We start from the raw sequence: 17,242 nt of genomic DNA, 5'->3' as shown, positions 1-17,242 counted from the left end.
CGTAGCAAAAACCTCGGCGACGACAGGGTCGAATAAATGGCCACCATTGAACTGAGGGGTTGTCGCAGTTGTGCAAAGAGGAAGTGTGACGAGCGCTGTTCAAATGGCGAAAGCTGCGGGTATGGCTTTCCCAGCGACTATCGTAGGCTGAAGCGATGTTGTTTGTTGCCTGGGCTGAGGAGACACAGCAAGCTAGAGTTAGATGGTGTCGGGCTGTGGCTGGGGTTTTGCAACTGAAACGGATGTCACAAGGCGAAGGAGGTTTGCCTCACGACACGCACATGATCCTTTTGTGTGGCAATAGAGTCAGGCCTGGTCAGATTGCTAGGAGTCGTCCTGGGCGTCTGATACAGGAGCGAAAGTAAGGCAGAAGATGAATTCGTGAATTGCGACGTAGAGATGGTGGAGAGTAATTACGTGGTGGTAGGTTAAGTTAGTCTAGATGGCAAGTGGGGGCTCTCTTGCTGTTATTATTAGCGTCCCGCATGTCTCAATGGAGAACAGGCAGAAGGCAAACCAGTAATGATTCTTGCTTGAAACACGGAATACTTTCGCATGCTTTCGGAACTTGGGGATCTATTTGAAATGTGTTTTGTGCTTTTACTCCCAAATGTTGTATTAAATATTTGTTATCCATCGATCTATTTGAGCAATGTGTGGGATGTAACGTAACGCATAGTTAGGATGCAACAGCACTTTTGTTATTTGTTGTTCAATGCTCCAGCATGCTCAAGTAGAAATAAATTGAATTAGTGTCATTACTGTCGTAAAAAATAATAAATCACAGTCTGGCAGTTTGTTGCGGGAAATATAGTGACATGCAGGTATCCCCAGGGTATAGTTATAACTATACACGAGAGTGTAATAACAAGATGAATCGAGGAATGCGGGTATAACAAAAATATTAGACAAAGATTCATACAAGAGAGCTGAAAAAAAAAGAGAGAGAGAAATTATGCAGCCTTTGTCCCGTTTCCATTATCCTGAGCTTTGCCCGTTCCGTCTGCCGTTTCCAGCCAATTGCGGAATTTGCCCTTGACGTCTTTCATCTCATGGATATTCTCATGGATGTTGTGAGCAAAACTCCCTTGCTGTTTTTTCGCCTCTTCTTCCTGTCCGACTCGTCGACGCATATCCTCTTCATCAGAGCTGGAGAAGGATGATTCGGAACCGTGCACCTGCTGCATGTATACTATTTGGCCCTGGGCTTGTTTCCTTTTGACCCGCCGCTCTTCTTTGAGGCGGCTCATGCGCTCTTCGTCTTTCTGACAGTCTAGAGTGGTGATGTGCAGGCCGGGGAAATTGGAAGATAGGAATTCGCGGAGAAGCGGGAGTTTCTCGGCATTGGGCCGGTATGTCCCACTGTCGTTGTCAATCACCAGTTCATATTCAACAGGATCCTCGCAATCCTGGTTGGAAGTCAGGACTTCTTCGTTTTCTTCGCCTTCCAGAGTGTTGTTATCTGCGGATTCTTCCGGATGGTGGTGCTTTTTCTTTGGACGCACGAAAAACTCGCCCGAGAATGCAATGTATATCGACACGTTACTGTGCATCGTGTGCTTACTCAACATGTCGATTCCAAACTCCTTGCCGGTTTCCGTAAATCGAAGATGACCATCTAGAGTGAGCACATAGGTAAATATGCGGCCGCCACGGCCATGGTCCACGAGATCTAGGAAAAGTTGAGTGACTTCCGTAGAAGGAGAGTCAAACTTTCCATCCAGAGTAGTGCGGTCAAAATTATAGATGCGAGCATGCTGGTGGTGCAGAGCGCGGTTGAGAATGCGCCCTCGTATGCTTTGCGAAGTAAACATGCCCGCAACAAATGGCCGGAACTCGACATATCTGTGGTATAGCGACTCAGGAACAGGGCCCCTGAGTTGCATCTGAATGGCCTGAAAACTAGAACAATGTGTTAGAGAACGAATAATTGCCAATACTACATTACACAACTTACTTGTAAGGAGTGGTCTTGCCTTCTGCATCCTGGCTCTCAGAGGCCGCCGACGTTTTCAACAATCTTCCGATCAACGGAGATGAATGCTTAAACCAGTACATAGGCCCCTGTGTATACATGTGGCCGCCATTGTCGGTGGGGGTTGGGCCAAGAACTTCGACGCTCACCACCAATTCCGCATTCAGACTCCGGTGCGCAGAGAGTGATGCCGAAATTGTCCTGAAAAAGTAGGCCCGTTTGCTACCAGAACGCTTCTTGATGTGATAGGAGCCTTCCTTGATTCCAGCCCAGTCCTTGGATATCGAATCCACCACGATATGGGCATTCCCAAGCCGGTCATCGTGGTCAGCAGGATCCTCGTCGTAGACACGGCACTTGAGGTGAAACCCCGTTGCCGGCACATTGGCAACAATCCACTCGGCATCCCAGACGGGGTTTACATCCTTTCTGATGGTGGGCGTCCGAAAAGCAATCTCTGGATCTTGCTTATGTCGCTTGGGCAAGGCGACGCGCAGTTCCGCGCGAAGAAAGGGATCAGACGACAGCGTATTGAAGTCTGAAACTGGAAGATTGTTTGCGCGGTGGAAAGTGAATTTGACGGTATAGCCCGGAGGCATGCGCGGAATGGGCGAGTCGTCGAAACCGCCCGCAGGGCCCTTGTTGTGGAGGTGGAATTTGCCGGGATCGTCCGGGTTCGCCAAGGCCATTGCTTTATCCTGAGCCTTTTGCGTCTTTTCGACGAGTTTAGGGCCGTAGGCTTCCGTCACATGTTGACGTCGCACCTCTGGAGAGGCTTCGGAACCCATCTCTCAGGGGAGCTGGTTGGTGTATTTGGTATGATATAGCGCCGGCGAGAAGGGTCGGAATTAAGGACGACTGCTGTTTGCTGCCAAACGCTGCTTGCTGTTTCGCTAGATGGCGGAGTTGTGGGATCTGAAAAGATAGAGAGAGAGAGAAAAACCGGAAAGGCGACAAGACCCCTCGATCGTCGTCCGGTGGATTTTGTTGCTGGCTTGGCACAGCCAAGCTTTGCTTGGCAGGATTTGGCGTGCTCGGGCGATGGGACTGGCCGGAATGACGCACATCCAGTCAGCAGGTGGACCTTGAGATGCTCGATCCGAGGTTGTTTTTGTGTAGAGTGTATAGGTTGACAGATTGACTGGCTGTCTCGCTGGTCTAGTTTTGGGCTATGACGCAGAGGCGCCCTGGCGCTTGCCCGATTGGGACATAGCGACGCTCTGCTATTATTAGTACTAGTATACCAAGTATTTATGATGAGGCTAATATAGACGGAGGAACCAATAGATTTTCACCAGTTGACTCGGTTTTTTTTTTCTTTTCTTTTTTTTCCCCTCTTCTAATAATATCATATGGTCCTCTGTTAAGCCTACCCCTCTAGGCCAGAAGGTACATATATATACCACAAAAAATTCCAAACCGTGTTACAAGACTATAAAATAATAGTCCTACTAACAATTTATAGAATAACTCGCGCAAATATCAGTCCAGGGCGACCCAATTTCCACAGGAACGAGCGAACTGTGGGGGCGATCCGCGCTGCTCATTGGCCAGCCCTACAATACTCGATAGATATTCATCCCAAGTCTACTGAACGAACCGTTGTATAGTCAAGTAGAAGAAAATCAGTGGTAGATTCCGTGTAACGCCTAAATCCCGATCGAATTCATGATAGCAAATAATCATCAGCCGTAAACATCACTTCATTTCAGACCCCGACTCCCTTGCGCTCCTCTCCAGTCTTTTTTTCCTTTGCGCTTCTGCTCTACGAGCCCCGGAACAAAAATTGCATATCTTCTGGTGTCAACTTTTCAAGCGCTTCTCCCCCATCCTTGTTGATGGTGCCGTTGATCATGTTGGCCTTTTTCTCCTGGAGAAGGACCATGCGAGATTCCACCGAATCCTCGATGCAGAGTCGCGTTATGACACACGGCCGCCGTTGTCCAATGCGATGGCACCGGTCCGCGCTCTGCCATTCTGCTGCCGGATTCCACCATCTGTAAATACAACCTATATTAGTCCTGCCATCCATCACTAGAAAGAATAAACTTACGGATCGACAATGAAAACCCGAGATGCTTCCGTTAGATTCAAAGCTACTCCCCCTGCCTTCAAAGAAACGAGGAAGACCTCGACATTGACATTGTTCATAAAGTAATCAATCGAGTTCTGACGCTGCGTTGGAGTCATGCTGCCGTCTAGCATGACTGTATTGAATCCCGCCCGACGCAGCCGCCATTCGACTAGCTGTAGCATAGAGGTAAATTGGGAGAAAACAATCGACTTGTGCGTCTGCTTTTTGCTTCGAAGCTTGTACAGCTCATAAACAAGCATCTCAATCTTGGTTGAAGATGTCCAATTTTCCATCCGAATACGGTTGATAATCGAATTCTTCTTGACCACATCTTCTTCTTGCTCGATTTCGGGCTGCTCGAGATCAATCGTTAGAGCAATATGGCAGCGAGGGCAGTCTATGACGGAATCAGTGTCAAAAGAACGCATGTAGTCTTTTGCGCATTGTCTGCAGAACTCGTGATGGCAGCGGGACCGGATGGGACTCTCTGCTGGCTCGTCACAGATACTGCAAACAAGCACGTTCTGACCACCCTCGGCATGTTTCTTTAGGATCAAATCAGGGTGGTTGGCTACTTGTCGCATTTGCATAATCAGCCCAAAGATGTTGGCGTAGTTATTGAGCATAACACCACGACTAACGTAGGTGTCAAACTGCCGGGTAGTGTTTGTCATGATGCTGGTAGAGAAGTCGCGTTCAACTTCACCAAAGAACTCGTTATGAATGACCACCCTGCAGTAATGTCAGAACATATTCGCGGGAAAGAGAAACGGTTGGAAAGTACCGTTTAGGAGGGAGTTCCATCGAAGCCGTATGATCCTTCTTCATGCGCCTTAGCATGATTCTGTCTGTGATGAGGCGAAGCTTCTTCAGAGCATCCTGACGAGCTTGGCCGCTGCTTTCCGTGACTAGAGCATATCAGATTTGAAAAATAGGCTGTATGGGTTACTAAGCTTACTTGGGTTGAGGATCTCCTGATTAAAGACAGACACATGGCTGAATCCACTGTTTTGTATGTCAGAAAATTGTTGGGAAGTATGGGCGAAAGGTTACCTACCTGTGCTTGCAGTGGGTGCATCTTTTTTCTGCATCTTGAGACCAGTGAAGCTCCTGACACTTGCACATCTTACAAAAGTAGCAAGCAAAAGGACGAACTTCGAGGAAGCGGAGAAGCGAAAAGAATTCTCCAATGCGATTTTGCACAGGGGTACCAGATAGACACCATTTGTAAGTGGATTTCAAGGCGAAGCATGCGCGAGCCACACTTGTGGTACGTTGCTACAATATATGTTAGTAGGCGAAGAAATATAGATTGTCCAATAATAACTACCTTGATACTGTGCGCTTCGTCAAGAATGAGGCGGTGGAAATGAATTGAATGTATTACACCTGCACCTGAGTTAAAAAAGTCATCCTCTGGAGGTCCAGCCCGTTGACTTACTATCTTCTTTGACAATGCCGTCGTCTCGATTCCAACCCTTTGATTCTTTACGATACATGGACTCTAGACCCGAATCTAGAGATAGATCAGCATATTGGCAAAGGCTTTTTATGCACGGTGACTTACAAGAAATCATGATCACATCATGACTTTGAATATCTTTCTTTTTCATGAGCTTGACCTTGGGGTTCGAATTGTGATACACGAGCACTTTCAGCTTTCCGTCCGTATATTCCTATAAAAAGTTAGAACCTTTGATAATGTAGGAACTAAGGGTTAATTTTGCTGACTTTTATTTCGGATTGCCATTGCATCAAAGCGACCGGAGGCACAACAACCAGGGACGGCTGACTGGCGGGATAATCTGACATGAGGAGCGAGACAGCTTGAATGGTTTTACCCATACCCATCTCGTCACCAAGTAGGCCTCCTCTATATTCGGTCTTTTCTTGGCGCATCATCCAGTTGAGACCCTCGAGCTGGAAAGACTTGAGAGTACGGGAAATGCCAGCGGGCTGTTCAGCTGGGACCGGAATAATAGGCGGCTCATTCTCGAGGTCGTCCCACATGCTCACAATCAACGGATGCTGATTTTCGAGTTTCATGCGTTCTCGTGCGGCCTAAAGCTAGGTTAAAACTACCGAAATTCTTTATGATTCGAACCATTGATTCTTACCCGGCGGCTCATTCGAAAATAAGGATGGTCAGGCCTAGTTGCGCGAGGCCTTGGAGCTCGGCCACCTCGGCGACCAGAGGCAGCGGCCCGACGCGGTCGAGTGGCAGGTGTCGCTTCTACTGTTGTTGGTTCTTCTTCTCTTTCCGAAGGCACCACATCACTTATGCTATCGTTTGAAGAGGAATAATCGTAGTCGTCGTCAAGATCAGAGAGAGACATGTCGTCACAAGCTGCCAAGGAGCCTTGAGGCTGTGATTTCCGTGGGCGACGCCGTGAAGCAGATTGAGGAATGTCTTGAGAGGCCCCCGAGTCCAGGCCAGAACTGTCGTCGTCACTATCAGGGATTACAGCTTTTTTCCCATTGCCATTGGCCGATAATTTGGGGTGTTTTATGTCCATGCCACCGTACTCCTGGAGCTGCAGTTCGCGGGCGAGATCGGCATCAGACAGACCAGTATTTGATCCCCCATTTTTCATTTCAGAAACGGACCTCTTCTTCCTGGTGGTAGCCGTGGAAGCATTCAAGGACAGAACGCTGGACCGCAGCTGCTGGGCGCGAGCCGAGGCGCTGACTCTTTTCTTGGCCGGGCCACGATTGCTATCAGACTCCCCGGGGGTGGCTACCACGCTTGTAGCGGGCGTATCACAGAGGCTTCCATCGAGTGACGAGGCATTCGCCGAGGGAGACAGGGACGAATCGAGAGAGTGATGGTCTGCTGGGAGGGGGACGACGATATTAACGGATGATCTTGTAGAACGGCGAGTTGCCTTTGAGGCGTTGGCATTGGGAGTTGTTGCCGTCTCCATGGCGGTTTTGTCGTCAGACTCCAAGGCAGACGCAGCGGCCAAGCCGCGACCGAGTCTCGTTGAGCTTCGTCTCATGGGTGTTTGAGAGGGAGGTGAGTCGTGAAGATACGATCTGGAGACAAGTCAGCGTTTTCTGGCGGCTTTTTTTTTTTCTTTTTCACTTTCACTTCCACTTCTCCTTCCCATCCTCTTTCCAACTCCACAGGGGTAGTGTATACTAACCGGATGAACGAGTGATTCCTGCACTAGTTCTTGCAGAAGCAGGGTGTCCTGAGCGACAGCACCCTCTGAGAGCCTTTCGCAAGCCCAGGGAAGGGAGTCAGGGACAGGCAGCTTTGTCATCTCGCGATCGAGGTGACTGCCTGCGAGCGACGGCGGGCGAACCACAGGGCGGCCTGCGGCTCCACAAGCCCGGGCACCCGGCACCGCGATAAGGAAGGAGCGAGACTGCCCTGTCGCCACTGCCAGTTTGCTTCTTTTTTCCCCTGTTTGCAACCAGTCACTTTTCTCTCTGTCTCGCTAATGACTCTTCTGTGACTACTTGCTGGCGAGAGCAGGCTGGAAAGACGCTGAGAACTCCCACTGGAGAGAAGAACGCATTGCAAGCCTCAAAGGCTCTCAACACGTCGAACCGTGGATCCCCGCAGTGCTGCCTAGTCTCGCGTTAAGTGGAACGCGAAACTACCACGAGTTCCAGTGACTTCCTCAGCCCGCATCGAGAACGTTTTTTCCTAAACCAGCGAAAGATAGACTCAATCATTATTCAAGATGTCAGTTACATTGTGCAGTCACGCTTTCCTTGCTCTGAGGCTTGGCTAACAAATTATAGGTCGAATCGACGGCAAGGAGGCAACCAGATCAGGGGCCCGTAAGTCATTCTCCCATGATTTCGCTTCACCCCGAATCGTGCTAACTCGATCTTGCAGCCATTCAGCCTTGACTGATTTTCTGGCGGTGAGATATTTCCTGTGGAGACAGAACATGCATCAAAAGGCTTTTCTTGTGGTAATCAAGACCGCATTACTAATTACTTTCATGCGCTTTGCAGTCGAACAATATCTCGGCCGCCCAGATCCGGGATGACTACGAACGGCGGCTACGTGAACCCGCCCGCGAGGCAGAGCGGGAGCAACGAGAAAATGAGGCAGAAGAAGAAGAGTACGACGACGACCAGTCTACTGAAACTCCTGAAGAGAGAAAGAAGCGGAAGCGGAAGGAGGCTGCCACCTTAGCCAAGATCAAGCAAACCAAGGAATTCGCACGACGCAAAGCTCGTCGTGCGGGAGAGCCCGATGACGATGACGAACTGTTGGCGCGAGAGATGATGTACCAGAAAACCCGTCCCTTGCCTGGCCAACTAGAAAATTGCGAGGTCTGCAGTAAACGCTTTACGGTCTCGCCTTACAGCAAAACTGGCCCCAATGGAGGTCTACTTTGTGGCAAATGCTCCAAGGAGATCGCAAATGAGGAAAAGAAATCAAAGCCCAAGAAAACCGGGCCTAAGACTGCCCGTCGGCAAAACCAAAGTAAAATACTCGATGGAGTAGCTGCACAAGGCTCCCCAAGTCTGGTGGAAATGTGTACCAGGGCAAGTCTTCCGCCTCCTTATTCGGTTTACAGAAAAGGTTAACAGATATCACAGAAAGTCGCCGACAACATTAATGATGTTGAAGAGTTTGGCGACTTGCCCTCGCAGCTTCTTCATCGTCTCAGCCAGATTCTGTCCAAGAGACGCGTTCTGACACCCAGGACACTGCAGCTATTCCTGCGGGCAGATCTCGATTCTATCAACATTTACGACTGTGGTAGTAAGTTAGTCATGCTGTTTCCCGGGGTCAAATTTTTTAACCAAGGGCAGAGCTTGAGACGGGTGATTTCGAAAAGATATTTGCATTTATGCCATCGTTGGAGAATGTCAATCTTCGGTTCGCTGGTCAGATCAAAGACAAAGTCTTTGATTACATGACACAACGGCAGCTGAAACTCAGGCGGCTGCAGCTAGATTCTTCCAACCTCGTTTCGGATAGTTGTTGGAGGCAGTTTTTCAAGACCCTTGGACCTCAGCTCGAAGCACTGCGGCTATCAAATCTTGACTATTCCTTTGATGACGAGACGGCTGAGATTATGAGCAAGAACTGTACCAACCTCCGCCGATTGAAACTGACTCTATGCTGGAAACTCACGGACAAGGCGATTGCCGCAATTTCCACTCTACCGAAACTAGAGCACCTATCGCTTGAACCATATGAAATCATCAAGCCAGAGACGGTAACCAATCTAATCGACAAACTCGGGGCTAATCTGCGCACGCTCTCTCTGAAAAGCTTCCATGAAGTCAATGACGTGTCGCTAGAGTCCATTCATAAAAACTGCCGTCGGCTTGAGAAATTACGGCTGAACGATAATTCCGTCTGTACGGACAAAGGATTCGCGAGCCTTTTTACCGGATGGTCGAACCCGCCGCTGAAATTCGTCGACGTCTCGTCTACCAGAGATGTTGATAATGCCAATCCAGAAGGACCCGAAGAGCCGGTGGGACTTGCATCGGATGGGTTCATCGCCCTGATGAAGCACTCGGGTTCTCGACTGGAGTCGCTCGACATCAGCTCCTGTCGCCATGTGTCTCGCAGTGCCTTTGAAAGCGTCTTCTCCGAGGGCCAGACATATCCATGCCTAAAAGATTTAGATATTACATTCCACACGGTCGTGGACGGCTTTATTGTGTCGTCTATATTCAAATGCTGTCCGTCAATCAAGAAGCTTACGGCGTTTGGTTGTTCCAATGTCGGTCACGTCAAGGTTCCGGCTGGAGTGGCGCTGGTTGGCGGTCTCCGGGCCCAGGATTCAATCGTTGTCGAAGGGGACTATGGAATGGCATGAGTTGGGAATTTGGGAAGGTTATTTACTATGGAGGAAACTTGATAGCGGGGTGTTTAGCGTGGAGTTCTTTTTGACCGATGGTGGCTTTTTCCCCGATATTCGCTGAAACATTTAAAAGCTACTGATTCTCAGAAATAATTTTCTTTGTTTCTTTCAAAGCCGAGTGAGGATCGAAGACTAAGTTTACGGAATGAAGCCACAAATACCATACAGTTCTGAATGGAATGCTATGAAAAGAAAAAAATCTTTTTCTTTCCTTATCAGAGGCGTTGAATATCCGTAGTTGACTTATCGGTCGTATCCTCTAGGCTATCAATAGCCGTAAATTATGGTGACGACTTGCAAATGTCGATCAGGGTCCCACATAAGAAGCCAGGAAAACTGGGGGCCGATCGCTGCGATCGAGCGACGAGCACTGGTGGCCCAGAAGGATTATTTTTATTTGATTGTTATTTGCTGATTGATGAGAGATTGACAGGACGTACGTAATCTTGTTGCAGGCGCTGTTCTCCACCAGTACTACTACGACTACTCCAGCCGAGCTGCAAACAGCAACTTAACTGGCACCTAACTCATTAATGATATTATTTCCAATCCGAGGAATGAATATTGGTGGGTAAGGGCAAGGCTGATGGTATCATTTCTTTTCTTTCTTTTTCTCTTATGTTTTGTTGTGTTTAATATACAGAGTAGCTATTTTGTTTATGTTTGTTTATTAATTACAGTGTACTGTACGTACCACGTATTGCGTGTGCGAGGATCTATCGTGGTCCACTCGCATTCCGAGCCGGAAAAGGTTCCCTAATCCTCGATCGATATGGTGAAACCAATGGTATTTGAAATCATGGCTTCGGAGTAAAGTGTCTTTGAATTTATTTTGCGAAGAGTTCGTACGACTTGGTATAAACCAGAAAGACCGAGACATTTTCACGGGGTTGCGTTTGTGCGGATGGTTTGCTTCCCCTGAACAAGCAGGCGAAAAGAAAAACTCTTTTTTTTTTGCTGCTAGCAGCGTAGCAAGGATCAATATGGCTGTGTGTTGTATTCGTAGTCTTAAAATTCTCAATAATAAGGACTGAACTGTGGCCAGCTAAGCTCTATCGAGAGAACTAGCTTGCCGCCGGATACCGAAAGCGAGGTCCAGCCCGGGCCAGATCACACCAGTTGAAACTTGGAACGCCACCCTGTGCCTGTGCCGAAAAACCACAGGCATAGACTGTTGTTCAGCTCTTTTTTTCTTTCTTTTTTCTGATGTGACGTTGTGAATGTAAAACACAGTTTGGAATTACGTGGGTTTCGATGTCGATAACGCCCACTTTTATCTTTTATCAAGACGCTTTAGCCTTCACTTCAACACGTTCCGAGGTAACTTGCACGAGAAATGCTTGTAGAGCTAGACAAGCAAGCTAAACATAGTACGCGCCGGCAATGTCCAATAAAATGGGCACGCTCTGTTATTATTATTATTGTTATTATTACTGCAGCGTGCAGAATTACAATTTGCGCTGGACTGGCAGTTAGCCGCCAGCATTGGAAGTGATTGTTATTATATTAGTATTATTCTTATTATTTATTATTCTGTAATTATTATTATATCCTGTAGAAGACAAACGAGACATGCTAAATTTGGAGATCGTCGGGCGGCGCTAGTAACAATGTCAGAGACATGTTCCGTGGTATCGCCGTATCTCCGTTACGCCGTCCGCCTGGTGTGATGTCGTGAATCCACGCCCAGCAGAGCTTTCCACCTTCTCAACCGCCCATTCCTGTCAGCTTTTTGACCCATGTTACTTTATTTCGTTTGATCTGCTCTGCTCTGTTTCTTTTTGCGTTTACCATCTCCTTTGCGCCCGTTAAACTCGTGGCTCGCAGCTGCAGCCCCGTCCGGAAACGGTGGTGTACACATCATCCCAAACACGCCCCTGCAACAAGCCTTAGCCCACCACCACACCCCCGTCCGCCTGCCGTCGACCAAAAGTCTCGTCTCAGCCAAAACACACAAAAAAAAGCCTGCCTGTCCTCTAAAAACCATTCTCGACTGCGACGAGAGAAGAAGAAGACGCCGCAGAAAGAGCCTCCTGCCCTGCTCTGCTCTTCCCTCCTTCCTGCCTGACTGACTCGACTCTCCTCCGCCACAGCCTCTTTTTCAGCTAGGCTCAGCCTTTCCCCCGTGTCTCTCTCTCTCTGTTCTCTGCGGCCCCGTCAGCCCTTCTGACCCCTGTGGCTGCAAAAAAAAAAAAGGGTCTCGCTCGCTGAACGAATCCCTCGACTGTGTTCTTATTCTACTGCTGCTTTCTTCGAGCCCCTCGCTTCTTCGCCGAGGTCCTTCCTAACCGTGGTTGTGCCTGTGGAACAACTCGCGCTTTATCCCTCCAATGCCGATCAAACTGCCCAAGGGCTTTGCCCGCCGAAAGTCGTCGGGGAACGTCTTGGATGAAGTCGAAAACGGACAAGAGCCGTCGTTCCGTGTATTTGAGCGTCCTGGTGGTGGCACCAGGTCGTTCGAAGGCGGCATGATGCTCAAGAACGCCGCTGCTGGCCGATTCTATAATAATCGTCCTGCCACTGCAGAGTCCGACAATCTCTTCGCCGGAATAGAAAAGCCTCTGCCAAATAACAGGTATGTTGTACGCCCTTCTCTTGATTGCGACGACATGTCATGCTGACCGTTGTAGGGGCAGTGGAGGTACCCACCATTCCACCTCCACTGCAGGCGTATACGACAGCTCGTCCTCTGCCCGATATAGCTCATCCTCCACGCTGCCATCCTCTACAGATGGTGCTGCCCATAATGATCACTCGAAAACCTTTCACGATATCCCCCCTGCGCCTATGCCAGAGTCGCCCTCCCTGTTCTCGCTGCGTGCCGCCGGCCGTACCTTCTCTTTTGGCACCAAACCATCCCGGTTCTCCACTCCTCCACAGACCCAACAGCAACAGACTCAGCCTCAATATCAGCCGCAGGTTCAGCATCAATATCAGCAGTCCGAGTCAACGGCTCAAGCCAGGGACCGTGCCATGACTGCAAGTTCTGCCAGTACGGCAACAGCGACACCTCCTCGACTCTTGGAGTCCGATTTCCAGCTATCCGAAACTGACGATGATAACTTTACTAGCATGTTTGAGAATTTTGGGAAACGGAAAAGTGCTATTCAACTTCGGCCCTCAAATTCGGTTTGTCTCTGGCAATTCAAGTTTCTTGTCTGTTCGCACAACTAATATGCCGCAGGACGATATACAATCAAAAGCTTTGCCCATTCCTCCACAGGATGAACGACCCACCCCAATAAACGTGGACCGCTCTCAGCCTGTCGAACCCTCTCCTTATTCAGGGAACAGCGAAACGTCTCACGACGGATTGATCAGCGACCGCAATGCCCCCATCTCCCGCAAATCTCTGGCTCCATCCCAGTCGAACCACAACTCGAATATAGCGACATCCCCTGTATCTATAAGCAGCGAGTCATCGGGCCCCTCGACCGCCTTTGTAGACGATGCCGATGCAGCCATCGTCCGTCAGTCTCTCCTTCTTTCTTCTAGCAAACCCAACCCACCAGCTGTGTCGAACCCCCGCCACGAAAGTGTAGACGAAGACACTCCACTATTCACTAATGACGATATCACATCCAACGCGCGTTTGGCATCTCAATATGAACAGGAGGTCAGCTCGAGACCAAATGTCCAAAATAAAGTCATGACTCCTGCTCAATTCGAGCGTTATCGGCAGCAGAGAGAACTCACTCGCAAATATAGCAATGCGTCGAAGAGCGATAGTTCTGGTGAAAACGATTACGACGAGGACGAGGACGAAGCCGAGAAAAGCCGAGAAGCAGCAAGGCAGCGCCGCAAGCAAGAGGCTCACTTATCGGTCTACCGTCAGCAGATGATGAAAGTCATAGGAGAACAGGCACCCGCAGCGAACAGTTTACAGCCACCATCGCTATCGCGCCTTACAATCGACCAGAGCAGTGTCAGCACACCAAATCTATCGTCTCGTATGTCAACATTGGGATTGCCCGTAGTAGGAAGGCAGGATGGCTCCAAGAGCAGCGATGGCGAGGATGACGATGACGTTCCTCTTGGAATATTAGCTGCTCACGGCTTTCCCAATAAACTACGTCCTCCCACAAGACTAAGTGTCTCCACGTCGAATCCCAACCTTCGGGGATCGGTTGCTCCAGGCTCTGTTTCCGGCGAATCTGGTCGCGTACGGGACAGTCTGCCTGTGTTTGCCCGAAATCTGCCTTCTGATCCATATTATGGCGCAGGTTTGGTCAACGGCCCACCTCGAGAGGGCCTGGCAATGGGCGGTGGTAACCCTGCGTATGGGCCTGGTTCGTCTGGTTCTTTGCACCCTGGAGGTTTAATCGGCGTAATTGCATCCGAGGAACGAGCTCGTGCGATGCGAAGGGGAAGTCCGAACGCCCAAACCGCCGGGGTTCCACGGCCATACTCCACGGCCAATATAGGCCAGATGGGTGGCGGTGCTCCCCCGGGAATGTCTCAGCAGCCATCGCCTGGAGAACTGGCACAAATACAGATTAACCAGCAAATGACGGAGATGATGCAAGTTCAGGTCCAGATGATGCAACAGATGATGCAAATGCAAGGACAACAAGGCCAGATTAACCCGGGTCTTATGCCACCTCCCGGCCAGTTTCTCAACCCCGGTGGGCGACCAATGTCCACGGCATCGTCTTATAATAATATGGCTGGGCAGGATCAGCGAACCCTCAGTTTATTGGATCCCGCCACTATGTCTCGATGGAATCTTAACCGGCCCGCTTCTGTTCATCCAGATGCGACGGGTCGTCCGGGCACGCCCCAGGGTGTGCACGTTTATGCACCATCTATAGCTCCGTCAGAACGAAGCAGTGCTGGAATGGCTTCTCGCTACCGACCAGTGTCGACCATTGGTCAAGACCCTCACATGGCTCGCTCTTCGACCTTCACATCGACGTTGAAACCCTGGAATAACGAAAATCAACGCTCCGGTTCGATGACACCGCCGGCTTCATCGCAAGCATCCAACCGAAAGTCCACGTCGATGGCAACCGTCACCGTTCGGGCAGTCGGTGCCCAGGGTCGGCACAGTCCGGCGGCTAGGGCAGGTGAGGACGAAGACGAAGACGAGGGATGGGCAGACATGAAGAAGAAGCGGGAGAAGAAAAAGAGCAGTTGGAAGATGAAAAAGGAAACATCGGCATTGGGGGATTTATTGCACATGGTTCACTAATATATTGCTGCACGTAATGTGTCTGCATCTGCATTTGCATCTGCATCAGAGTCACTACACGGCTCGATTAATATATTTATTCACGCACTTCGAGTTTTATATTTTCTTGATGGTTTCACGAGATTGAGTTACTTGTTGCGTATATTTCGGTCTTCTAGATTTTCCCACCCTCGCTCGCATCGCGAAGTCTTTTTCTTCTTTGCGAACCAAGACTCGAGTTACTACTACAAAAAAATTGATTGGGATTCGTGGGCGAAACGGCGCATTGATGGTATACAGGATCTCGGGTTGTATTCGAATTTTGAATATGGTTTTTCTCTTTTTTTCTTTTACAAATTCCCTGCATGCAAGCAAAAGGCTCTCTGTGTTCTCTCTTTTGACATGAAATGGCCTGGGGTCAGTTGATGTTACTCGATAGGCACAAGGTTGCTTCATTTCAATTTGCTATGTAACTAATACATGTATATATTCTTACAGCGAGGGTATAATTAATAGATGGCTTCGCGGGTGGAGCTTCTGATATACGACTACGTCAAGTCATATTATCTACGTAAATCTTTAATATTTTCTATGTGTTGAAAATGATTCTCTTGAATCGTTATCGCCGGTCACGTGGTGATAAGCGTTTTGTCCGCGCAACAAAGAGCGAGCGGACGGCGAGTCTCATCCATTCTATACAAGCTGTTTTTTTGCGACCACTTGATTACTTCTGAATCCACGACAACACAGTCTGATAGTCGTATCTTCTATCAGCATATATAACATACCCGCTCTGTCCCTTACTAAACGCTTATATTTATTTATTTTTTGGTTTTCCGATTTTGGTACAAGGAGGAGGGTTTTAGAAAGTGCCTATCGACGGACGCCATTCAGCAACGGAGAAAACGATAGTGAATCCGACACCATGAATGCTCCAGATAGGTGGGTTACCTTTTTTCCTTTACTCCCTCTCTCCATCTCTTTCTTTTGTCCCCATGCGCATCATCTCATCTCTGTCTGCGGCGAAGGAAGAAGGCCCTGAGAGAAACAAAACCGGCGGGCTTGCGCCTGCTCTTCTCCGCTTTCCCTCGACCTTTTCTCCCTCGTCATGTCCCTTTGCTCTCACGCTTGGTTTCCATCCTTTCTCCATCTCCCAAGACCTGTTTGTTGTCGCTGTTGCATTGCATATGACTATCTCATTCGCCATGCCTTGGACTCGGAACGGCCATCGTGCTGAGGCGCCGGAGTCTCGTTATCGAGATGCTTCTGTTCCGCCGCCGGGTGCGAACATACCTCGAAAGTACCAGAAATCCTTTGTTTTCTATTTTTACGAGCCAGACCCATTATTACTGCTCATGGTTTATTGTATCTACTTGTCTTTCAAATCGTCACACAAAAACGCTATGCAAAGTGCATGAGCTGATCCTTTGACCTACAGAACAGAAACCTTTCTTCTAGGGGAGAACGAAAAGAAAATCGAAGAAAAGGCAGACACGCGTATGTACAGACAGCGCCTTTAGACAGAGCACTTGAGAGACAGAGAGGGCACTTCTTCTGACGGCTTTTGATAGGAACTCCTTCCACCTCGATCTTCACCCTCAATAAAGAGGATCACACGATTGGGAACTTGCTGCGCTCTCGGCTGCTTCAGAACCGCCATGTCACATTTGCGGCGTACAAGGTATGCCGATGATATTACCTGGGTATCTGTCACTTTTCGGAGTTGTGTAGGACTAATCTCTCTTTCAAGGTGCCTCATCCATTGGTCAACAAGCTTGAACTTCGTGTACAAACAGACGGGGAAATGACCCCCAAGGATGCACTTCTCGGCGCTTGCCACGATACAGTGAAAGATCTCGGTACGCTGTCTCGGGAATTCACCAAGGAGTTTGAGCTGCGCAAGATGGTTGGAGCTGCTCAACAGCAGAATGGCGCGCAGGACTGATAACACCAATACCAAAAAAGGGACAGGCTAAGATTCTATTTCCTGTTCGAGCTGGGTTAGGCGTTCTTGGGGTTTTCTTTTTTTTTTCCTAGCGAGTTCCTTTTACCAGCATAGAGAAAATGGACGGCTTTTTGTCTCTTCGTCAGAAGCTAGGCTATGTCGTTCTCGGTCGATATTCCTTTCTATTTCATACAATCTAGTGTTTATAGCTACTTCCTTGCATGTGTGT

The 17,242-nt window shown here is 49.0% G+C and overlaps 5 protein-coding genes across 5 annotated transcripts; 3 read left to right on the top strand and 2 right to left on the bottom strand.

The window, feature by feature from the left end:
- Positions 1-953: 953 nt before the first annotated feature.
- Positions 954-2,763, bottom strand: TRUGW13939_09654 (uncharacterized protein; the record flags this gene model as incomplete). Its single annotated transcript, XM_035492774.1, has 2 exons — positions 954-1,902; positions 1,958-2,763. The coding sequence occupies 2 exons, from the start codon at positions 2,761-2,763 to the stop codon at positions 954-956; spliced, it is 1,755 nt and encodes a 584-aa protein (XP_035348667.1).
- A 977-nt stretch (positions 2,764-3,740) lies between these two features.
- Positions 3,741-7,048, bottom strand: TRUGW13939_09653 (uncharacterized protein; the record flags this gene model as incomplete). The annotated part of the gene is made up of 10 exons (XM_035492773.1): positions 3,741-3,972; positions 4,029-4,781; positions 4,834-4,957; positions 5,008-5,054; positions 5,107-5,327; positions 5,380-5,438; positions 5,491-5,565; positions 5,617-5,725; positions 5,781-6,110; positions 6,167-7,048. The coding sequence occupies 10 exons, from the start codon at positions 7,046-7,048 to the stop codon at positions 3,741-3,743; spliced, it is 2,832 nt and encodes a 943-aa protein (XP_035348666.1).
- Positions 7,049-7,802: 754 nt separating this feature from the next.
- Positions 7,803-9,853, top strand: TRUGW13939_09652 (uncharacterized protein; the record flags this gene model as incomplete). The annotated part of the gene is made up of 4 exons (XM_035492772.1): positions 7,803-7,841; positions 8,022-8,543; positions 8,616-8,781; positions 8,832-9,853. Coding segments are annotated over 4 exons (1,749 nt in total), but the record flags the coding sequence as incomplete, so codon positions are not given.
- Positions 9,854-12,228: 2,375 nt separating this feature from the next.
- Positions 12,229-15,089, top strand: TRUGW13939_09651 (uncharacterized protein; the record flags this gene model as incomplete). The annotated part of the gene is made up of 3 exons (XM_035492771.1): positions 12,229-12,473; positions 12,529-13,027; positions 13,083-15,089. The coding sequence occupies 3 exons, from the start codon at positions 12,229-12,231 to the stop codon at positions 15,087-15,089; spliced, it is 2,751 nt and encodes a 916-aa protein (XP_035348664.1).
- A 974-nt stretch (positions 15,090-16,063) lies between these two features.
- Positions 16,064-17,013, top strand: TRUGW13939_09650 (uncharacterized protein; the record flags this gene model as incomplete). The annotated part of the gene is made up of 4 exons (XM_035492770.1): positions 16,064-16,368; positions 16,507-16,565; positions 16,640-16,749; positions 16,819-17,013. 4 exons carry the CDS (start codon positions 16,064-16,066, stop codon positions 17,011-17,013), a joined length of 669 nt encoding a protein of 222 aa, XP_035348663.1.
- Positions 17,014-17,242: the final 229 nt, after the last annotated feature.

This window comes from Talaromyces rugulosus, chromosome V, assembly GCF_013368755.1.
Source record: "Talaromyces rugulosus chromosome V, complete sequence".
Lineage (NCBI taxonomy): Eukaryota > Fungi > Ascomycota > Eurotiomycetes > Eurotiales > Trichocomaceae > Talaromyces > Talaromyces rugulosus.
Note: the sequence above shows the minus strand (reverse complement) of the source record. Positions and strands in the feature narration are given on the sequence as shown.